The sequence below is a fragment of the Pezoporus occidentalis genome, unplaced genomic scaffold, assembly GCF_034315485.1.
Source record: "Pezoporus occidentalis ecotype Australia unplaced genomic scaffold, CSIRO_AGI_Poc_V1 ctg137, whole genome shotgun sequence".
NCBI lineage: Eukaryota > Metazoa > Chordata > Aves > Psittaciformes > Psittacidae > Pezoporus > Pezoporus occidentalis.
The window spans coordinates 1,197,026-1,221,329 of NW_026913177.1; the positions used below are offsets into that span (position 1 = coordinate 1,197,026).

Sequence of the window (24,304 nt, forward strand, 5' to 3'; positions counted from 1 at the left end):
TAATTTATTCCCTCAAACTGCAAAAAAAATAGGTTCTCTCTCTCTCTGATAAAGAAGCTTTTCTCCTCTTCCTTGCACCCAGGAGCCTAGCACACAGTTCTTGACCTCAGCTTTGTAGCTTGGCCATACCTTTGGTCTGTGCTAAGCCTCTTCCAGCAGTCAATAGAACAGCTACACCAAAAAGCCGGCAGCCCTTCGGTATGTCTGCCTACCCTCCTCTGAGCTGGCCCTACGTACAAAACTGGAAAGCTCTTGGGGTTGCGTGATGACAGGCAGCAGTGCGAATGTTTGGAGAAGACGGGCAAGAGTTGTCAGGCAAGGGCAGAGCAGGAGGTTTTGGGGTTGCGAGGGAAGAGGAGAAGGAAAGAGCCCAGTTCTCATATTAACTGATAACATTGAGTGCATTAATCAGCGAGTGGAGCTCATCCCTTACGCTCTCCAGGGAGTGACAGATCATCTGAGGGCTATCCAGGAGCTCAATGCTGTGGGTGTAGGGCTCATATTTCACTGAGAAGGGCCGCTTGATGTGTGCTGCGTAGCTCCTGTAAAGAAAGGGTGCAGATGGTTGGTACAAGAGATGGGTCCCGAGTCTCCCCATAGCCAGTAACATTCACTCAGATTGAAACAGGTTAGTGCCTCCTTTAGACTGTTTCTAGACAAAAGCTCTGGTTTCCCACCTCTCCAGCTCCACAGGGCTACTGCAGTAGTTGAGATCTCTCCTGTTAAGCAAGGAAGACGGCAAGTTTGACTGCAGGTTTCAGTGGGCTGAACACATGGGTTTGCATCAAACTGGAGAGTACACTGCACTGGTGAGCTCCATGGCCATTGCCAGGCATCCTCTAATGCAATTTATTTTATTTCTGTTTCAAAAATGCCAAGGAGATTTAGAAGCTAACTGCAAGAAAAAAACATAGCATTATAGTATTATATCCCTAAATCCTTTCTGACATTCATTTATTGACTAATCTCTCCTAGGGGAGGGAGGAACTAGCTGCAAACTGTATTAAGAATAGATCTGACAAGCAGTGGCTCAGGCCTGGGTGAGAGTATGTGCATAGCATTACCAGAGCCATATGCTTGAGCAAAGTGGTATTACTGAACCCAAAGCCAACTGGAGTTTAGATCTCAGTGATGAGCATGACTTTACTTGACAGCTCTCAAGAACAAGACCTTGCTGCTACCTTTCTAATGAAGAACTACATGCTCAGGTGAAAACAAATCAAGGGTAAGTTTTCTCCAAAATTGCTTATGTTCACCTCAGATTTGTACACTTGACAAGGTAGGGTGTTTTTTTTTTCTTTCGTGGATGTGTAAATATGGAGCTGGGGATCTATATTTAGGCTACAGTCTCACGCTGGAAAGGCCTGGGAAGATGAGGGGATGAACAACACTAGCAACAGGCATGCTCCTCGCCTTTACTGAGGCTTCACCCTTTCGCTTCTGAATTGCTTAGCTTAGGGTACCCTCTTGTGGCTACCGTGGGTGTGCTCTGGCGGTGGACTCTGGGAAGCGTATCCATTTCTTAGATGCTCTGGCTGGTATTGCAGGAAAGCCTAGTCCTGAATTGTCGGATTTTGAGGGAAAACGCCAGACAGTGTCAAAGGGCAACATGGTCAAAGCGGCAGGCTGGTGCTTGCAGGGAAACCAAAACAAGTGCAAAGGAAGGGGGTTTCTGCATGCTCACATTGACCACCTCCTAAAGGTGTGGCTTATCTCAGTTCTAGCAAGTGAGATCTTGTTCACTCCCCTTATTAATGCTATCAGCCACAGGGATGACTAGTAGCACAGCTGCTAATTGTTAGAAACTTGCCCTCCACGGGTGTGTTCACTTGATGCCTTTTTGAAACATGCAAGTATGACATGGGTGCTTGGAATGATACTGAGGGTGTGTGTCCATGCTAGAAAACTGCTGGGAAGTTTCCTTTTGGGGAAAAGAGGCTTTTCTTGAGGGATAACACTGAAAATCAGGTCTATGGTGGCAGCTGCCAGTAATGCAAAAAAAATATAGATGTTTTAATTTTTTTGCCTCATAGAGTAACATCTGTGTGGTCTCTGAGCTCTTTCAAGAGGATTATTTACAGTGCTTGTCACTATCAAACCCCTCTAGTCTAATCTTGGCTGTGTATGGGTTGCATTTTTCCTTTTTAGATGCAAGTAAATGACTCATAAGGCAACAGTTGAGGATTTTTGTTGTTTTAAAGCAGCCTAGCATGTATGAGAGGACAGACTTCCCCAAGTGCTTGCTTTTGAGCAGCTGGACTCCAGGTTGTATGAACAGTACAAGTGAGGGCAATAAAAGCAGAAGCTGAAATATAGCAGTCCTCACCACATCATTTCTGTGATATACCCCACTTGCAAGAACTGCAAAGTCATGTATATTGTGCAACACTTTGTCTCATCCTTTCCTAAGCTAAGACAAAATGGTAAAGGCAAAGTTTTCCTCTGTCAGTCAAATGTTAAGGGATTGAGCTTTTCTCCTTGAGCGATTCAGGATACAACCAAGAAAATGCTTTTCTGAACAAATAACCATGTGTAGAGCTGCCACTCTCCATCCTGTTTGCAGCCCCATGGAACAGGGAAACCCAGTTATGCTGCTAGGATGCTTTCTGGGGTCTGCTAACCCATGCTAATCAGCCTAGGAGACAAAAGTTCCTTTTTATCCATGCATAAATCTATCTGCATAAAGCAAATCTTTCTTGTTTGTATATGAACTACTAATTATACCTGGAGGTTTTTTTGCCAGTTGACTGATAAATGAGCAAGTTGCCCAGCAGCTGCTCAGAAAGCGTTTTCCTGCATCCTTAATTCAGAGAATGACACAATTTTGAGCAGTTCTTCACCCCTCTCCTAAAATTTGTACCCACAGAGCAAACTTTAACATGATGCAGAAGCCTGTTTTCAGAAAGACACATACTGGTGAGATGCTCCCAGACAGTACCTGACCTCTATCACTTGGCCCTTCTACAGCAAGGAAGCAGAGGGGATCCTGGTGTGTGGTTTGGGTCTCCAATTTCTGGACCACCTTTTATGTTGCTTGGACTCCCTTAGGAACTGGAGATAGTCTGTAACTTCTTCCTATGAGAACTAAGCATACAAGCTAGATTTTTCCCTTCTCTTGCACTCTCAGTTCTGCTACCAAGAATTCCTCCCACTCCATCACACTCCTTCACACCCATGCTGTTGAGTCCGGCATATTTTTGGGGGGCTCTTGGGCAAATCTAAGGGATGAAGTTGGAGTCTGTGCAAACTGGAATATCACTTTACTTTAAAAGACCTGATATCAGTTTCCAGAGTGCTTCTGAGACCTGGAACTGAAAGCAGACATGGTTTCAAGCCCTGTTTCAGTATTTTATAGCTTAATTGCCTTCTGTTTGTGTCTCTTTCACTGTCCAGTCCTACCTCAGTTTACTTTTGGCATCGCTGAAGCTCTCAGACACAAAATATACGGACTGGTAGTTCTGGTCCTGGTAGGGTTGAACAGCAGCAGCATCGGGGTCAAAGTCCCGCACCTCTGGTTCATCTGACAAGGAATGCTATGGACACAGCAGAAAAATGCTGTCATGAAATTAAAGGGATCTGAGAGCACATGTGATAAACAGAGATGGAGAACAGATTTGGTTTAGTCATTTGAATTATGCAAAAGAAGAAGGTGTTTTGCTTATAGGATCTAGGGCAGAGAGGCAAGTTATGCTGGGACTTACTATGAGCTCCCCATAGGAAGACAGGAGCCCAGCTCCATAGGCTTTGACTATCCCATTCTGTCTGCAGAGCCCAAACTCCACCGTAAACCAGTAAAGCTGTGAAAGGAGAAAGAAAAATGCATAGGAGACGCAGCTCATCCACTTCATCTCCCTGCCACTTCAGAGCCCTTGCATCGTGGCCAGGATCTGGGGTTGTTTAAAATGAAAAGGAGCCTGTCACTTTGTCCCTTCTCCTTACCTTGCACCCATCACTGCCAGAGCAAAGTGCTAAACTAAGCTGCTGCTACACTGGGACAGATGGAAAATGTGTCCCTGGGCTGGTCCCCTGAGTACCCAGCTGCTGTTTAGTGCCCTTAGAGCAGGACAGGTCACCTTGCTGAGGGAGAGGCAAAGGAAGTGGATGTCATCTAATCCCATCCCAAAGAGTCCCAGCAGTGCTGTCATTAGAAATATGATGCTTGGTGATACCCTGCAGCCCAAGAAAATTGGGTTAATGTGGAAGCTGTCTGTCTCCACTCACTGTCTCCACTCACTGTCACTGCGAAAGAGTAGCTCTGGGGCAGCTCAGGTATGGGCTCTGAGCCTGCAAATCTGGGAAGGCCAGGCTGGCCCACTCCCCTTGATACCACAGAAATGCTGCTGAAGGGGTTGGGGCCCCCATCCAGCAAAGAAGAAAACTTACTGTCGAAAGTTTCTCAATTTCTTCATCAGTTGCTCCCAGAGATGCCAGCCCAATGTCCTGGGAAGAGAAGGGAAGGGGCCAGCATCAGGACAGATTCAGTCCTACGGACTTATGCTTGGATGCTGTTCTTACTGCCTTGAGACAAAATATATTGTTGCCCTGCACTGCTATGTATCTGCTGGGGCTTCATCATGCTCAGACTAAAAACAGTTTACTGCAGAGCCTGATATTTTCACTCTGTGTTAGGGTTCTCAGTCCTTCACTAGGGCTCCTGAATATTGTGTTTAGTATAAATAAATCCTAGTACAAGAAGCACTTAAGTGGTGAGACTGGGTTTGGTTTGGGTTCCCACATTGTGCCTTGTCCTCTCAGGGACAAGGGAACAGATGACCACCTTACCTGAGAGAACTGGGCAAACGTCTTGTCAGCCAGCATCGGGACATGCCCCAGCAGCTCGTGACAGCAATCCCTGCCAATGCCCAGGGGGAAAGGAGGAAAACACAGTCAGCAGCAGACAGAGTTTGTCCATTAGGGGAAAAGTTAACTGTTGGGCAGGTGGGATGTCTGGGCAGGGGAGGCCACTGTGACTGGGTGATACTCACGGCTCAGGGGAGTGCATGGGAGAGGATGCGTGGCGGATGTACTGTGTGCACTGGAAGACACGGAAGGCCAGACTGGCGAGGAAGTCCCGCGCCGACAGCAAGCCAGCCACTGGCCGTAGCTGGAAGCCGGTCCTCTCTGAAACAACACATACTGTCTCTGGGGAAGCGCGTGGTCTATGTGCTGTGCTGGTGTCCCACATTCCCAGCACAAACAGCAAAAAGATCAGTGTTGGAAACTAAAGGGCTTCTGCTGTGCCAAGTATAATCTTTTTGCTCCTACTAGGGAGTAACATCTGCTCTTTAGGTGTTCATTGGGACCATTTGACTACAGGCTTGACCTTCAGTTGCAGCTCACTGTGTTTGGCTACAGTCCCCACTGCCTGGGGTCTCCCACTGTTCCCTGTGTGCAACATAAGAAGCTGTCACCAGCCCTCCTCCCAAATCTTAGCTCGCATGTTTCTCCTTCGAGTTTGAGTTTCCCAGCTGTTTCTGCCACCACCATGCTGGAGCCATGGCAGACCCTTTACCTGAGTCCCCCAGACTCATACCTACCTTTCAGGAAGCAGGAGACCTCCTCCAGCTGAGGGATGTTATTCTCATTGTAGCCACAGTATTTCTCCAGTAGGTTAAAAGCTTCAAGATATTCCTTGCAGGCATGGGTGGGATACAAGCTCTTCAGGGTGCTGTACACCTCCTTCCTTCAGGAGGAGAGGTGGCAGACGTTTAGTGGCTTGATATGTTTAGTCCTCTCCTGTCTTCTGGTTATATGCTATCAAAAACTTATACCTCTATTTTTCTTGTCCTTACACCTTTCTCCTCCACTAAGTCTGTGTGTGCACACTGATAGGGGTATATAAACATACAGATGCACATTCAAATGAGCCTGAGTAGTTGTATCTGCACAGACCTGTTTCTTACCTTGAAGTTCAGAAGATTGTATAAAAGGTATTAACTGGAATGAAAATATTCCCTGTAGGTTAGCTCCTACAGTTGCCCTAGGAAGACAGTCACTATAACCAGGAGATTACCTTGTTTAGGAGCCTGTGTACTCACTGATATGAGCTGCCTTTCTTTTCAGTGATATTCCTGGGAATAGTCATGTTCAAAGGAAGCATTTTCTTAAGTGAGGTACAATGAAGATATTCACCCCAGCACTCATATTTCTTTCTGCAGCTATGATAAGCACCCTTTGGAGGCCGCTACTAAGCCAGGTCCCCTTAGAGAAGTGGGACTCCAAATTATCTACCTTCCTCTCCTTTGGGACAGGTTTCTTCAGAGGAAATTCCTGGGGACTGCAGCATGAAAGTGCTCTCTCTGCAGCCCCAAGGGAGGAAGAGACAGAGCATCACTGTTGTGGAGGTAGCTTGCTTTCCTGGATGCAGTGCCTAACATAAAATGCTGTACAATAAGTACCGAGTTTCATAACAAGCCATTAAGTAGGGTGCTTGCACTGCTGATGCATTTTTCAAGAGGTCACTCCCTAACCATTTAGGTTTTGATTCCCAGCTTCTAGTGGTGAAGACAATAAAGGTGACAGATTAAAGCAGTGCTCACCAAGTAGCAATCTCCTCTGCCGTGTACTCCACTTGAGGGATCGGATCCCCACTGCAAAGCAAATGCACCATTACTGACAGCAGCAGGGCACAAGCCAGGCTCCTCTTCCCTTTGAGAAGGAAGCACTTCAGAGAAGCTCTGGTCTGAAATTCAACAGTCTTCTTTAAACCAAACAAGAGGGCAGCAGGAAAGACAAAGCCTTAGTACTGCATCATTCGTACCCATGCAACAAATACACAGACAAAGAGAAAAGCGTTAGTCTAGCCAGAGGTTGTAAATGAACAAGAGATGAGCAAAAGCTTGAAGGCATAATATTTTTCAGGGGGGAAAAAAAATCGTTTTCACTAGAAAAAAAAAAAAGAGAGAAATTTTGTGTGAAAACAAATTAATTTCATGTCCCTGAACTTCATGAGCCTGATGACTCCAAGAATGAATCAGTGGCTGAGAAATAAAAGCAGCTAATGAGAAAAACTAAATGCATTTGAACTGCAGTTCAAATTTACTGACAAGTTTGATAGTAACATTCATATAAATAGGAACTAAAGAAGACTGACACTTTTGCCTTTCCTCCATCATAATTACCAATTGCTTTTTCTAAATCCTTCTGCTCTGTATTTGAACAAATGAGATATTCACATATTACAGTCATAAAGCATAGTTCCTTTTCCATTAACAGCCTAAAGGGGTGCTATGCAGAGGCTCATAAATGCTAACCTGCAGATGAGATGTGAGAGAAGACACCTGAAGTGGGTGCATCATCTTAGGACAGTATTTATTTTTGTGTCCCTCAGTGACTTTCTGTGCATTTAGTATTAGCAAAGGATAAAAACATCAATGTCTGTATTCTGGGCTTCAAATCTGCAAAGAACATGAAACCTAACAGAGCAGAAAGCAGTGCTGGGATCACATTGGTTGCAGGGGTAGCTCAAGAAGGTGACCCATATAATTTCCATAGCCTGCCTTCAGCACAGCTTGCTACAGAAATCTACATTTAAAGTCATGCTCAGAGAGGGAGATGCTGCAGTGAAAGACAGTGTTACCAAATAGGACCTACAAAATATTTTAGAAAACCACCTGAGTATTAGAGCTGTGTTTGATGCTGTAGCAAAGATGTTGAGTGCTATCACTGCATTTATCAGAACAGAATTATGAAGTAGGAGTACAAGAGATAGTCTTAAATCTATATATGACAATGATGAGACCATTACTGGAATCTATTTAATTTATTGCAGAGAGTTAGGAGGTGAACCATTTAGTCTATAAATACCTTCATAGCAAAAAGAAAAATAAAATCTGATAGCAGAATTCAGTCTAACAGATGAAAAGCATATATGATCCATTGGGTGAAAGCTAAAGCTACTGAAGTTCAGTTTAGAAATAAACTCCACATTTTTTCACAGCCAGGATAATGAACCATTGGAACAAGTTTTCTGGGCATGTGGCAGCTTTTTAGGTACTTGAAACAGTGAACTCAAAACTAGATGTCATTCTAAAAGAGACACTATATTTCAAAATGAAGTTTGAGGTCTGAAGGAATTATATATGGCTTTTTCATGCACAAGATTTATTCTTATTAATTTAGGAATTAATCACTATAGACATTTTCTAATAAGAAGAGACTGGAATACATAGAGAAAAGACAGACACAAAACATAATAGAAAAGAAGATAGTACAATGACTTCCCAACAGGTTGCATTGACATGGCATTCTCCTTGTATGAATGTTAACAAAGGGACTTACTGCTTATAATGAAAAGCGATTTCCGCTATTGATTTCCTTCTCCGGCGATATACTTGGTCAGAGTAGCCCTGTGATGATAAATAGGAACAGAGACAGGATTTTTAATTACTGAAATTTCTCACCCAGCAAAGTTCAGCACTGACTGAAGAAACTTCTCTCATGGTGGTGATTGCACTACCACTCCCTGATCAGCTGCACAAAGCAGTGTTGTCCAGCTAGCTGCTTCTGAGGGAAGGCTCAGGACAGGAGAATGTGCCCACACAGACTAACTTACTGGGTGATCCAGATCCAAGTCAGGGTCAAACTTGGTGACCAAATGGTGGCACTTGTCCAGTTCACAGATTTTTCTGGGAAACCAGTGAACTGTGGGTAGAGAGAAAGAGAAAAACTGGTTGTGGAAGTGAAGATGGAGCATCCCCTGCTGAGAAGCGGTTGTGAGGTTTAATAAGATACATCTGACATGATGTACCGAATGCAGACACACAACAAACACATGACACAGTTGCACCTTCTGGGCAGTAGATCCACACTCCCAATGCTCTTGTTCTACACTCAGGTCTAATGCCATGATCTGTACCTCATGACTTCCCTGCCCATCTCTCAGTGGAATATCTTATGACAAAAGTAAACAAGAAGATAAAAATTGGATTTCACTTAAAGATTCTAGACTTCACATTAAAAACAAATCCAGAGATCCAACTGGTGGTAGGGCAATCACTGCAGATCTTTTACAATAAGAATAACCCTGTCTTCAGAACAGGATGGCATGGGAGTGTCTCGTAGTTTAGTGCTGGATCTATACACAGTTCTTGACACATAGGTAGGAAACTACTTCACATTTATAATATAAAACACTGGAGTAGGAATGGAGAACTGTATAGGAGAGGTGTGAACAAAGGATGAAATTTCATCTTCTATTTCTGTTTTTCCAGTCTGCACCACAAGAATGGGCTATGGACTCTGGAGTCTATTGAGAAATGGACAAGGGGGGAAATGGCTTTCAGGATTCAGGTGTGCCAGAGGCAGTCTTTTCAGCTTTGTTCAAATTCAGCATACAATAGCCCATCACCTTTTCTGGGAACAACCCTGTTTCTACAGCCCAGCCCCTCTGCAAAAGTGAAACGGTTTGTAAGTTCCTTACATTTGTCTTCCTTAGTGGTCCTCACATCTTCTGTTACCCTCTTGATGGAGCTAATGAAAGTATTGAGATCAGAGCTATGGACTTCACAGCGCACAAAGTATTCCAGTTCAGCAGACCCTTCTCGGGGCTTTCGGCTAAGCCTGGTCTCCAGGTGGTGAATTTTAGCTTCAAATGTCTTTTGGGACATGGAAAAGGAGAACAAAAGCATTAAACAGCACTTGAAATACCTGCTGGTACTTCCCAAAGATGTCTATATGAATGCATCTGGGAGGGAGTCCCCTTGTCTTTTTCTTCCTTTTTTCCCCTCACTGGGATAAACATATTTATCCATCAGTTCCACAGTTTTCCTTCTGACCAGTAGGGCTGGTCAATAACTATCGTAGAATCAGAATCATAGAATGGGTTGGGTCGGAAGGGACCTTAAAGACCATCCAGTTTCAACCCTCCTGCCACAGGCAGGGACACCTTCCACTAGACCAGGTTGCTCAAACCCCCATCCAGCCTAGCCTTGAACAATTCCAGGGATGGATCATCCAAAGTTTCTCAGGGCAACCTGCTCCAGTGCCTGTCATCACAGTAAAGAATTTCTTCCTAATGTCTAATCTAAATCTACCCCCTTTCAGTTTAAAGCCATTACCTCTTGTCCTATCACTACTCTTATAAAAGTCCTTCTCCAGTTTTCTTGTAGGCCCCTATGGGTACTGGTAAAGAAGATCATATCAATAGTGGAAACTGATGCCGTGAAGTAACTTCGCCTATGGCTTCCTTTCCTTCAAACTCCTACTGAAGGCAGACGTGCTTTTTTGCTGGTGGGGGATAAGGAAGGGGTTGGCGATTGCGTAGCAGGGGCTGGCGCTGCCGGGGCTGGGGCTGGCCGTGGTCCTGAAACGGCGCAGCTTAGCCGTACCCAGCCCTCAGTAGAGTTGATTTGGGGCTCCCTAGCAGAACTGATATAATTTGGACTCATTGTCACAACTGGCCTCCCCCAAAGAACAGAGAGCAAAAAAAAAAGGATTCTGTTCTGGTAGATTCTGAATATTTTCTTTAGTCAGTGAAAGCTGGTAGTACAAAGCCAAGTCCCTGGGCAATGACGCAATCTCCCCAAACTCTCTGCAACTCTCTTCCTTGGTAGAGGAAGAGAGATGATCTCTTTTATTAATCAGAGGCAGAATGATGAGAAGGAACAGATGCAATGCCACAGGTAAATTAAATAAGGAATGTGTTTTTTAATGTACCTACCAACTTCACTATTATATTGTCCCCTCAACAATCAATACCTTTGCATTAATCTGACAGCTGTGATTGCATTACCTATGCTTTGGCTTCTTGTAGCACATACAGAAGAGTGAAACCAGTTTCCCTGAAGCCTGATTCACGATGAGGCAAATGTCATTATGCCCGTCTGCTTTCGTATCCTGTACCTGCATTGCCAGAGGGATCTGGGAAATGAATCTTCCTCTGTTGTGGCTTGACATGCTTGTCTTTTTATTATATTTAAAGCTCTCTCTGTGAAAAGCTCGAAGAGCTTTTTACTAGGAAATCTTTTGATGCAGCATGTAAATTGCTCCAGGAAGAAACAAATAGTATTTGACCATAAGCTGCCCTAGCTTCTTGCTCGATGTTTTAAAAATTGTTTAAATTATAGACTTTAAATACATTGTAACATAAAATCTGCCAAGTACCAGAGGCTGCACTTCTATGTTTCATACCTTCTAAGCAGTCTGTTGCATTTGAAATGTTACACTGATGGATTTTTCATGCCTTATCTGGCATCTGTGCACTTCTAGGAAGGAGATCCCAACCATGGCAATACCAAGACTTGTTTGACAAGCTTGTCTTAGAGATTCTTTCAGTCTTGAGACAAGAAAACAAATTTTCCTGCAACAATCCTTTGAGGAAATGCAAGAGGTTTTATAATTGCTCAAGATCTTATCACTTTCTGTATGATTATCAGAGATAGTACTACATGGGCAATGAACAGTTAGATTGCCCTACAATTTCAGGGAAATACTTATACCCCAAATGCACCTTTTGTATGTTTACAGCTGTTAGGTAGGTTTTTTGTTGTATAGTGTTGCTGGTGATCTGTTTTTACACCAGAAGAGGTTGATTTCATGCAAAAGAAAGGGCTATGTAATTATGTGAATTAACACGTGAGCTAGTAGCATGCCCTTGTGACAAGAAAGGCCAACCATGTACTGAATTATAGAAGCAAGACTGTAGACAATAAGGTCAAAGGAAGTGATTTCTCCTCTGTCTGGGATGAGTGAGACTACATCTGTAGCACCTTGTCCCATAAGATGGAAGGCATTAATGTACTTTATGCTACTCACTATAGCATAGTGGAGAGCTGCCAAGAAGTTCAGGGGGCTGGAGCAAAATCTTATATGAAGAAAGACCAAGGGAACTGTTTTTTTTCAGCTTTAAGAAGTGAAGGAGCAGGGGATATTGGTTCACTGCCTAGTACCTGTAAAGCAGACAGAGTCAGGCTTATCTGAAAAGTACACATTGGGAGGACTAGAGCTGGAAGCAAGGACATTAAAGAGGAAAAGAAAAGAGATAAAGCTTTTTACCATGAAGAAAGTCAAACACTGCCAAGGGGTCCAAGGAGACTGTGGGTTCTCTACCTTGGTGATATTCAAAATGCAACAAGAACAATCCTGATCAACCTGCTGTGACCGAATCTGCTCTGAGCAGGAGGTTGGACTAGAGACCTCCAGAAGCCCCTTACAACCCACATGACTGATTAATAGGAACAAATTGTTCTTTCCTCTCACTGCTGAAGTCAATGAAATTAAACTATTGTAGATAAAACACATCTCAGAGCCTCAGTTTGCAAAACACTTTTGAATCCTTCTGGATGAAAATGTACTACATAATGCAAGTTGTCATGTTTTGATTACTGTTTAAATAGGCAGCACTTATCTCAGTCTTTCCATTCATGGTACTGAGATCCTAGATAATGCAACATTATATTGCTGGCTAGAGGGAAAAATCTCAATTAGTTACCAGTTTCCCTTGGTATTAAAGCCATCTACAGAGCACATCTCCAGGGAACAAACAGAACCCTTAACATATGAATCAAATTCATCCCTGAAGTAGGGAGGTGGTTTTGAAATCAATATGCCAGTTTTATATTCAGGGTGAAGTTTTTCCTGTAACTATTTGACCAAGGGACAATATGGCAACAGCACTCAGAGGCTGACAAAGCCTTGACCCACAAGTTAGGTGGGTTTGGTCTATAGCCAGGCAGGGCACAGATCTTGCTTTGAATGGGTGATCAGAGCCTTGCGCATGAAGTTGAAGTGATGAGCAGTGGAGGGGGCTGTCAGGGAATGCTACAAGACACATGGGTGTGGATTGTAGGTGTGAAACTGTGTGGTTTTATCCAGAAATGAAACAAAGTTAAGCCCAGAGCTTAGCAGCACTACCAGATAAAGGTATGGCTCATTCTGAGTGATGAAAAATAAGGGCATGCTAGGCATGAACAAAGCATGACTGTAGGGATATCAGAAAATTAACTTATAATTTGCAGTAGGAAGGCATAGTCTGAGTTTTATTTAGTAGACTCAAATGATACGTCTCACAGAATAGCCATGAAACCTGTAGTGTGTTCCTTGAGTCCCCTACAACAGGTTAGGTACTCACCTCAAATACCTTAAGTGCACGGGACAGTGGTGAAGTCTTGGCTCCCTTGAGCATGAAGAAGAGGTTCAGCATTGCTCTCCCATCCTTCTCCTCAAAGACAATGGTCTCCGTAGACTCTGCAGCATCAGTGGCTGCAGCTGCAGCCTCTCTTTCCTTCCTGGCATCTTCAATGAGACTTTGACGCCTACCAATGAACCGTGGAGACTAATGGCAGAAAGAAATAATTAATACTTCTGATAGAGCTGTATGGGAGGTCAGAGGCTTCACTGGTAGCTGGGTGAGATATGACGTGTGTCTCACAGAAGGTAGAAGGGGAAGGTTAGACTGACTTGCCTGACTTTGTAGAGGAAAATATAGTGATAAGGACTGAGGTCTTAGAATTGAACTTTTGGAAAAGTGGAGCTTTAGGAAAAATCTGTGTAAAATACCCTTGTAGCGTGACTGGACAGTGGGCTTCCCTCTTCACCTTCCCTAGCGACAGTTTCCAATATCCTTCAAAAAAATAAGAATCAGAAACAATCTTATGCAGATCTCAGGTGTCTGATAAACTCAAATGGAGAGATGTTAGGTAAATTTGAAGTCATCTGAGAAAAGATAACTATGAGGGACAGCTGTAGCCCACAGCTGTGGCATGGCCTGGCCAGGAAAAATTAACTGTTTGCAGGTGTATTAAAAGGGCAGCTTAGCTAAACTGCTCCCAAGATCCAACATAACATTTTCATTTGGCATCAAGTGGATGCTTGCCCATTGAAATGTAGTTGGAACCACATCCGTATACCCCAGAAAATAAATTCCTCCCACTGATCTATAGATTTGGTTTGTCCCAACAAACTCCTGCAGATTTCTGTTGCTTGGAATTGCACCTAAAATGCCGTAACTCTGTGCCTGGAGTCATATTAGGTCACTCATTTATATTTATAGTGAGCGACAAACTATTTCAGTCACTGCTGTTTCTTTTGTTATACAAATAGCTCACATACTAACTTATTTGTTCATGGTACTTCACAACCAGTTTTTCTTTTAAAGCCAGCTCAGCTGGTTCCAATTTTCTGTGTTCAAAACCCAAGCCAGCTGACAAAGCCCCAGAACATGCTAAAAGAAACCTCAGCAGCACTAAAAAAAAGGACGTAAAGACATCCAACACTTGCATATAGAGTGGGATTGGCTGCATTTTTCCCTCTGATTACATTGAAAATAACTGGAAAAAGAGATGCTAATCAAGCAGCACCTTCCCTACCTTGTGACAAATTGGAGAATGTTTTCTTCTTATAAAGACAGTCCACTCAACTACTAAGCCCTTTTTCTCTCTGATTTTCAAAGCCCACCATTAGCAACTAATGCTTCCTGAGAAAATCCTCTTGGATGCTTCAGCGGTGTAACACTGACATTTAAAATTCAGCCTGAGAAATGCAGCACATCTAGGTGCCAGCCTACGCACTTCTATTCGGTCCTTTCTTCAATAAAGATACCCCTCTGAAATGATATTTGCTGATCCTCAACCCTTTTATTCCTTCTGGCACAGAAAAAACACCTTCTAACAAATAAGCACATACCACTGCTTGTCTAAACTGATGGTATTCACCCCCAAAGAGAGAAGATGTCTAATAAATATCCTCATCTGTAACTCTTACAGTCTCATGAAAGCATTCAGCTTTAAGCATGTGTTTTATATCACTACTGTGCTTAAAGCTAAGCTGGTGTTTACTTTAAGGTGCCTGCAATAAGCAGGGCAAACAACCTTTTGCTAACCACCATAACAGGGCTGTGCAGCAGTCCCAAGCCAGGCAGTGTGTTAGCTAAGGATGTTTTATCACACTGTGCCCAGAGGAACAGAGGTGCAGCAAGATTTTACTTGTGGGGTAGAGCGGGGGAGAGAAGGGAAAACAGGCCCCCATGTTTACACTGTAAATCAGGTTAAAATCTGTCTGTGAAGAGTTCAAATAGCAAGAAGACTTGTTTGATTGGAAAGCCACATGAGAGAGGTAGCCTTGACCAGTCAGATCCATGTGCTGCAACTGGGTGGCCCGTGGCAGTCAGGAGTGAGGGGTCCTGGAAGCTTCTTAGCTCTATGGTGGCATATTTGGGGCAGGTAAATTTAAAAATAAGAAAAAAAAAAAAAGACATTTCTGGGGAAGAAGAAGTCTAGGAGGGGTCAGCCCTCCTGCTGCCTCCTCTGCCAGGTAGAAGCTGCCTGGCTGGATGCCCCCCATTTCATCATCCTCTTCTCTGCCCCTCATAATTTACATTCCTTTTGCTGGAAATTAGGAATTTGGCGTATAAACTAACCAAACTGATATCTCACGACAAATGCCTGCCTTTCTTCAGAAGGCACCCTCACATGGTATTTCCAAATTGCCTTGCAGACAAGCTCTCTGAGTGCATATCTAGCTACAGTGAGAACTTTAATGCAGTTTTGCAGAGCATTTATTTGCCTCACTGAGGCTGGAGTCTGATATGGTTATGCACCTCTTATGAAGGGTTAGTTTGCAGATCTTCTGAAGGATTAGTTCATTTTTCCTTCCTTGAATTTGCTGCAAATCAGAGTCCCTTACCTGAGTAGTCTCATTAAAAATACTGTGTTAGGAGTTAAAGTACTGTGGCTTTTTATTCCTGGTACATTATTTGCAGAAAGCAGGATGGATTGCAGAGGCTATTTCCCACCCAGCAGCATGGGGACATTAATGTCATACCCTTGCTTTCCTGGGCGCTCCTTCCTGCTGGTTTGCCTCCAACTGCTGTGTTGTGTCTGGCTCCACTTGTGTGCTCTGTAATCAAATCCTGCTCCAGCTACACTCCAAGGGTGTCTTGTAAAAACTACTAGCAGCAGAAAAACTAAATACATGACAAGAGATTTTTCCATGGTGTGAGTTTGATGTTTGGCTGGCCCAGGTGACATGTAAAATACCTGCCTGTGTAAATGAGTTCTAGGATTGTAAAGGTCATTTTCCCACCTGGGTGCTAGTCCCTGGGGTTTAATGGCACGGAAACACCTCAGACCTGCTGGAGCTGGTGCAGTGGTGGGCAGGGGCTGGGCGGCCGATCACCCATGACCACACAGACACCACACACACACAGACACTGGGTGGCCAATCACCACACATGGCCACACAGCCACACAAAACATCCCTGACATACAGATGCAGTCACACCTTTTGCCTGGTAGAACCCAGTAAAATAAGTGATGTGGTTTTCAAGATCTGTGCTAGGTGAGAGCAAAGGGCAAAGCCTTTCATGCAACCTGCTCTCAAAGTGATCCTTACAATACTAAGTTGGTTTTTTTTTATTTTTCTGAGAAATTCCATTCAAAGAAGGGATACAAAGATGGGCTGAGGTTATCCCTGGAGGACAGAGGAGGAACCACTCATCCAAAGCAGGTTGTTATACTCCTGCCAGTATACCTCGTGAACCCAAATTCCTCTGGCCCCTTTGTTCAGTGGCCTGTTTCCCATCAAACATGAAGCAGCACCCCCAGAGTGTGTAATAACATGACACTCTCCCCTTCTCCAGAGAGCAATGAGCATCTCAAATACTTATTTGATGAGCAGCCTGGAAAATACCAGGCTTTCAAGAACCACTTAAGTGTTCATTACTCTGACAGAATGAAAACAGTTGTGTGAGAGGGAAGCCTTCCCTGATTTCCATTTGTTTTAGAAAGCAAGTTTACCTCCTTGTTTCCTAAATATTTCCCTTCTTTTACAGCATGCTCCACTCTCCAAAACACCTCTTGCTGCCTATGCAATGGCTGATTTTACCAAGTCAGAGCACCACACAAGGTAAGGAGAGTGGGTGAAAAAGACAGCGGGCATAGTGGAGGGAAATGAGGAGCTCTATAACCAACCTGCTGGAGTTACCCTGAAGACTTCTGCCAAACATATCTGCTCCCTAACCTGTCTCGGTTCCCGCATTTCCTTCTGTGAAGCATCCTGAGGGGGTCCCTTCCTGGTGCACCCACTGCTACGGTCTGCTCTGGCTCCTCCTGGTCATATCCGTGACCCACAGGACGGTTCTGTTCTGGGAGCCTCAGGCTCCTCCTGCCTGCCCTGGCATTTGGGTTAGGAGGTGAAATGTCCCTGTCCCTATAGACAGTCCAATGGTTTGTCCAGACTTGGCTTTCTAAAGGCACTTGACAGATCAGCAGGAAGTTTTCATCTCCTTTCCCTGACACATACAGATCTGCTGTGTGCAGAAGCATCCCACCAGCTAAACCGAAGGCTGAGTCCCCATCAGGGAGGACTGGGAACAGAAAAAGGGGGAAGGATGTGCTGGGAGAGAGCGTAACTGTGGATGCAGCAGCAGTGAACAAACTGATTAAACTGCCTGTGCCTCATATGTTGTCTGAAATAACAGCCACAGTTTTACATTATGCTAGAACGAGTGAAATCACTACAGTTTATTGCCTTGAAACCAGGAAAACATTCAGATTTTCAAATTGCCTTTCACGCTGTGGATTCAGTGTTATTCCTGCCTTAATTCTATGGGTTATTTACCCTGCTTTTGGTTGGGGGATGGTGGAGGTTGAATTAGTTCAAGATTTCATCCCCTAAATGTTTGCATTTCACATGTACCTGTATGTAGAGAGAACTGTTCAAGTAATTTCCCTTTGCCAGCCTGAAGCCCAGAGGTGCACATGTGGGGGAACTCCCACAAAGACAGTGTTGGTCCATCTGTCCCTGCCTGCCTCTTCCTATAGCTTAAAGGAGAGGCTGCGGTTTTCAGAGGGGGAGGGAAAGAAGTGGGGTAGGGTTGTCTTACCATGATGGCCTCAGCTTGCTTGGAGTCCAGCTCTGACACTGCCCTGCGGAAGCCTTTGGCTGCAGAGGTGGAGATGTTCGGGGTTGGCATCTTTGCTCTTCTGTGAGCTCTGCTGTCTGCTTTCCAGCTCCTTGCCAGCTCTTTATAGGGCAGGGCTGACGTCAAAGACTCTTTCAAACCTTTTCTCCCTCCGCCACCTCCCCATCACCACCTCCCTCCTTTCTCCCCCTCAGGCTGAGAGGAGGAGGGGACATGAAGGAGAGAAACGTTTCTGTCCCATTAAATCTAATTGCTACAAAGATTGCAGACACCCTGCCTTTGGAGACCAGACACTCCCCCCGCCTGTTTGTCTGTGCCTAAAAGATTTCTATTCTGTTTTTTTTCCCCCTTTCTTGATGGAGTTAATTCTTGTGCTGTGTTTCAGTCCACATTTGCTTTCCCAACTTGAAAGTTGCGTGAAAGGATTTTGATCTGCAAAAGGACAAAATAGAAGGCAGGAAAAGATTCAACCCTCTCTAGCACTTTTTTTCCACTTATTTGCCTTGTCATTGAGGCAGTAAAGAAATAAGAAAATAACACTGATTCCCCCAAGGCAACCGTGGGACTGGATGCTTCTCTCACGTATGCACCTTCTGATGCCTGTCTCCTGAAAGCTCCATACATTTCAGTGGTCTTCCACCACCTCATGTCTTGGTTTGGCCACGTAGCACTAACAGCAGGATGGCAGAATCAGGCCCATTGAGCCTTCAGAGATGAAAAAGGCTATAGAGAAAATAACCTGGAAAAACCCTTTCAGTCCTGCCCTCTCAAGGGCTTTGCTGCTCTTGAAGTAACTCATAAGAAAAAAATGCCTGCAGACAGCTGGGGCTGTGACAGTGGGTGGCAGCTCAGGACCCATCCCAGGACTCTGCTTTGCTGTGAGTAAACATGGCCTTTTCCTCCCTGGGGATTTGCAGCAGCTCTCCTATCCCAGACAAGTGCTGTGGGAACCCACAGTCTTGCTTTGTGTGAGCTGCTGCCACACTGAGGACAGGACATGGGCTGGCACAAACCCCTGCAAGCAGGAAAGCTGGTGGCCTTTCACCAACTGTCTGCTGGAGAGCTCACCCACAACCTTGCTGATCACGGCATTGCTTTGGAAGACCTCTGCTGAAGACACCCAGTTAGGGTGGATGGCTCATTCTTCCCATGTGGGACAGCCAAGTTCGTGACAGTGTGCTGATGATTTTTGCAGTGACAAAAGCCCTGGAAGATCCCATTGACCTCCTCAGGGCTGCAAACCTCCTGACATTTGCCATCTGCAAACACCAGGATCAGATAGTGTGATCAATGCTGCCAGCCCCACCAAGGCAGTTCGGGTTAGGGTTAGGGTTAGCTTGGGAAGCTCTTGCTGGCTAGAGGTTAGTGGAAGCTGAAATAAGCAGCGAGCAGCAGCTAAAGATTTGGTCCAGTAGTGAGCCAAAAATAACTTTAAGTCAAGTGGAGCAGCTTCTCTTATTACAGGTGCTGAGGACACCCTGCTGTTTGGCACAGCGGAAACCAAAAGAAGGAGTTAATCAGACATCAAGGCTCCTCTCCCTCTGCATCCTCCCATGTGGTACCACCTCGCACACTAAGAACCATCCTTGCTTTTTCTTTAATTTCATCCCTAATCCCCTCCAAGTCTCCTAAACCTTCTGTTTGTCCTCTGCTAAACCCTGAATGCTCAAAACACAAAATAAAAACCCACCAAACTGATGGAGGGTAATGCTGCCTGGTGTTTCAGCATCTTCTCAGAAGATATTTTGGGGCAGATCCCGAATTGCCCCCACTGCCCAGCTCCAGTGAAGGAGAAGCATGGCAGGCCCAGTTACCTCCTAACTGCTAGGGTGGCTTTGAGGACCCCCTTACTGGGGGGATACGAATTAACACAATCCTATGGTTGATCTTTTTTCTGCCACTGCCTGAGGGGGACCATGGTAGCTGGACGAGCTGGGGTGCTGGCAACACCGTACTGAAATACCAGCACTCAATTCCAAGCTGCTGCCCAAGCCAGACATCCTTGTCCTGTCTGTGCTCACTGTAGGCTGCACCTTTTCACAATCGTTTTGAGCCTGATATTTCCAACAGGTGCACAGAACAGAAAATCTTCAGCATTGCTTTGTGTTGCCACTGTAAGACCACTGTCACCTAAGGAGTGATGGCTGGCATTGACAGCCTGGTTCAATGCCCTGCTCAGGAATTCATTGCCTCCTGGCTAAGAGAAGGAAGGCTTTTGGGGATGACTGTGGGACAGCATTAATATGAAACATTGCTTAGCTCCTGCCAGAGTTAATCTTTCCAGGACACTTAAAAAGATTAGGATCTCATGCAGATTGCCACCCATGCTCTCTTATGTTTCCATGTTATGTCCTGACTTTTTAGAAGCAAGGCTTTTCTGAGGGACCTCACAGACAGGATTTTCAAGCGGCATGATGCTCATTTTCATGCTATCTTACCCCAATCACATCCAGAGTGTGAAGAGGGATGCCACCCAGGCAATCCTGCAGAAGTCAATCATAGACATTTATCCTGGATTTTACCCCACAAGAGATCTCATCCTCTCCAGATACCAAATTTTTTTTTTAAGTTTATCTTCAGTATCTTTTCTGGTATAGGGGGAACTAAAGTCAAGCAGACTGTCAGAAACAGCTGCCTCAAACAAACAGGTATCTATCGTAGGTTGCACCAGTGTCTTGCCTTAGATAGATTGAATCCACTCAGCTGTTAGGGCTTCTTAGTAAGCAGGAAGTAGATCCCATAGGGAAACTCATACAAAACTCTCATATGAGTTAAAAGCAAACTAAGACCATATTGGTCATCTGAAGATAATATATGAAGAGTGGCCACAAAATTAAGCTTGTGTATCAAGCTTAATACATCAACGAAGAGTCCTCACTGGGCTTTCTGTAAGTCCGTTAATGCCAGTAAGGTAATCGTATAAAGAAAGTAAAGATGTCTCTTGCAGCCATCTCCTGTTTGCTTTGCCAAAGAAGTTGTCCTTCAGCGTTGTCAATGAGAAACAAAGAAACTTATAATTCTGTGTGAACTCTTCTGGATTGCACTACCTTTAAAACACCATATGAATTAATATGAATATGAAATTTTGGCATTTTTTGTTTGAGGTTCAGTTTGATTTTAGGACAAAGAAACATTTCAAATTACTTAATGAATTTCATCCCTTTTTCTGCATACTGCTTTCTTACCTTAAAATCAGAAAGATAAGTCTTTTTGCTAGCCCTTTTTGTTTTGGTAACTGACTTATTTTAAAGGTCTCTTTAGAACAGCGTGTGCCAGGGATTACAAACCTAAAATCAGCCATCAAAGCAAGTTTTAGTTATCCAAATTTGTAATCAGTTTGCTGAAAGGATAGCCTTAAAATGTCAGTTCATGCAAAGAATTGAGAAAATTGGTAAAGTACTTTAATAAATATGGGAACACAGAGTCACTCAGCCTCCCTGCAGGGTGTAACATATTCAGAGATCACATATGAAGGCTCTTTGACAAACAGTAGCTTTAAAAAGTGCTGATAACATTGGAAAAGTTTTCAAGACTATTGTATGAATAGATGAAATTTCTTTGAATATATTTTCTCTTTTCCTTCATCTCACTACATATTGTCTCTCTCCTTGTGAAATCTAGCACTTTATTTAAGATTATCAGTTCTTCTACTTAGTTATCTTATCCCAAAGTCCCTGATTTTTAATTCCTCGTCTTTATGTATAAAATGAATTAGGCATACAACTTTTTTCTTCTTTAAACCCTGCTAATCTGTCCCCTGCCATCCTTGTCTGGTGATGAGAGTCCTGCATTGTACAGGAACACTTCCCAGCATGGAGGCTCCACGTAGCCAGTGAAGTCCTGCTTTCTATGCAATCAAGGACATAACTTCCAGGTTGCCATGAGTGACAGTAAGACTTTATCCCTCTGATAAAGTGGAAAAATCAAATTGGTTCTCTTGCCCTAGAGGAGTTGACAGAGGAGGTGAGCTGGGAGAACCACGTGGCAGCAAGTTCTTCTTTGAGCAGAAAGGTGTGCAGCAAGTGGACATCATTCACTGCAGTGTTATAAGCAAAGCTCCAAAAGGATAGGCATTGCTTTTTCCCAGCTAGTCCAGTGCAAAGCTCCTTAACACATTTTCCACTTGTGTCCTTCCCAGGCAAAGTCCCACTTTTTGGAGAGCACCCACAGCTTGGACATTTCCAGATTTTTGTGTGCCTGCTTCTTTATAAACCACCTGTTTGGGTCCATGTTTAAGTTCTGCTGCTATCAGACATGACTTCCGCAAGGGGTTGGGGAGGAGGTGTGAGCCTGTTTGGTTAAACAAAGCCACGCTTGTCTCAGCTTCTGTCATGTTTGACTAACTACTAGATTTGCTAATGAGGAAGAGGAGCCTTTAGGAGCCCTTATGAAGGAAATACAACAGATGCATGGATCTTCATCATGCTTTGTTTCTCACACCCTGACTACACAACCACCCTTGAATGTGTGTGGGTGTCATGTGTATCCAGCTGTGTGTTTTAAGGGATTAATCTGACATAAAGCAGAAACAGCAAACACTGTTGGACACTACTTCACTGCACCAGCCCCCTGACAGAAAAGACCATAAATTGTGCCTCCCTCAAAGGTAACGCAGACCCAGAAAGACTCCAGAAATGGCATTAAGGTACAGAGTGCTGTTAATCCTTGGGAGGCTCATTTCACTTTCCACTGGATGCAGGATTGGCAGTGCAGAGAGAATCCACTTTGACTGCATCCATGTGGTCATTTTTTGCATCCTCAAGCATTGTTTGCAATAATCACCATTCCTGAGTACCTAGGGTATGGGGATCAAGAGGAAAAACCCTATCTGCCAAGTTACTGTTCTTCATCATCCAAGTTGGAGACATCTTCATGAAGCAGCCTGTGGTCTTGATACAAGTCCAAGGGTGAATCAGTGGCAAAGGCACTTACAGTCTAGCCTGGCAAGGGTGGGGGTCTGTCCTGTGGCCCAAGGAGCTGCAGGGACAGGATTTGTGCTGTGAGAGTGCCCTACCATGAGTCAAAGAAAGGGACAGTGTATGCTGATGTGAGAATGAGCTGCCTTTTCCCATCACAATCAATGCAACCCTGATGGCTTTGTGGGGTTCCCAGGCCCCCTTGTTGCTTTTTCTTCCTCTTCCCCACCACAGCATGAATAATTACAGTCTGCCACATGAAGCAATTACAGGGAGGGTTAGACAGTTCCATCAAGAGATGTTTTCTTCTCTTCTCCTTTCACAGCTCCATTCAACATCCCCTAGTGCTACAAAGGAGTTTAATAGCCCATAATGACACCTCAGACCTTCACATCATTTCAGCCTCCCTTGGACTGGAGCAGCAGCAGGAGGTAAAAAAAGATAATCAAAATCCTCATCTCCCTCTTAAGTTTGCAGCCTCCTATTATCTAGAAAACACCGACTTCAGTGCTCACATTCTCTCACAACTGATGAGCCCAGGGGAAAAAAGGCTGCCAGCAGCAGAGATGACCTAACCTTTTAGTAAGGGCAGTGAGATGTCTTCTGCCACCCTCGGAGAAAAGCTCAGCCAGATCAGACAGTCCTGGTCTTTCATTCCCCTTTGTAGAGTTGACCACTGGGACAAGAAGAGGCCTGATGAAGGCATCATTCTTCCAGCCAGTGGGTAAATCCCAAGGCAAAATAAGAAAGCCAACTACATTACAGAAAAAATGGCAGAAGATACAGTTTTCCTGAAGATGAGAAGATGGAGTAGGGGTGTGCAACCTCCTCCGGTGCCTTTCTGCCTCAGTATGTGTCAGTACCTTTTCACAGTGTAGTGTACAGGATAGATATGCCTCACAGACACAAACCAACGACTTACAAATCATGACCAGTACCTTCAGCAGCTAAATGCATACCTCTATGTCCAAGACCTCACATTTCAGAAGGCCAGATTAGTCTTTAGCTAAATCTGAGACTATTACTATTACCCCCCAAAATACCCTCCCACCTGCAGTTCTGAAGCATGGGGCTGCCTGGTCTCAAAACTGTTTTCATCTCCACATTCAGATCAAATTTTTCCCCAAATTTTGCCTCAATTCTGCTCAAATTTTGCCACAAAACTCATTGAATCTCCTTTTGTTCGTCAACAATGAAAGTGCAATTCTGGGAAGTTTTTACAGCAATCAATGTTTCAGAGGAAATTAACCTTATTTCCATAAAAATAGTAAATGGTTTGTGGAAAGGGTTTTCAGAGGGAAGGGAAGTTGCTTAGATGGAGGAAAACACTTAACATTTACCCAGAAACAGAGAATTAAGCCTGGAGTCTTCAGAAACAAAAGCGGCAGCAATCTCTCTGTATTTCAGGAAATGGACCTGGAAGAGGAGAGTGAAAATTCAGAAATATTGTACTGATGATTCATCCACTGCTGCAGAATCCAAACCAACCATCTTGTCTCAGATCAACGGGGAAGCACTTAGGAGCAAT

At 44.2% G+C, this 24,304-nt stretch overlaps 1 protein-coding gene across 1 annotated transcript; it reads right to left on the reverse strand.

Moving 5' to 3' along the window:
- Positions 1-319: 319 nt before the first annotated feature.
- TH (tyrosine hydroxylase) lies at positions 320-17,967 on the reverse strand. Its single transcript, XM_062609386.1, has 13 exons — positions 17,822-17,967; positions 13,070-13,273; positions 9,422-9,596; positions 8,555-8,643; positions 8,281-8,348; positions 6,540-6,590; positions 5,538-5,683; positions 4,986-5,121; positions 4,783-4,852; positions 4,384-4,440; positions 3,702-3,797; positions 3,400-3,533; positions 320-542 (listed from the first exon to the last, which is right to left on the reverse strand). Exons 1-13 carry the CDS (start codon positions 17,909-17,911, stop codon positions 383-385), a joined length of 1,476 nt encoding a protein of 491 aa, XP_062465370.1. The 5' UTR covers positions 17,912-17,967; the 3' UTR covers positions 320-382.
- Between the last annotated feature and the right edge of the window lie 6,337 nt (positions 17,968-24,304).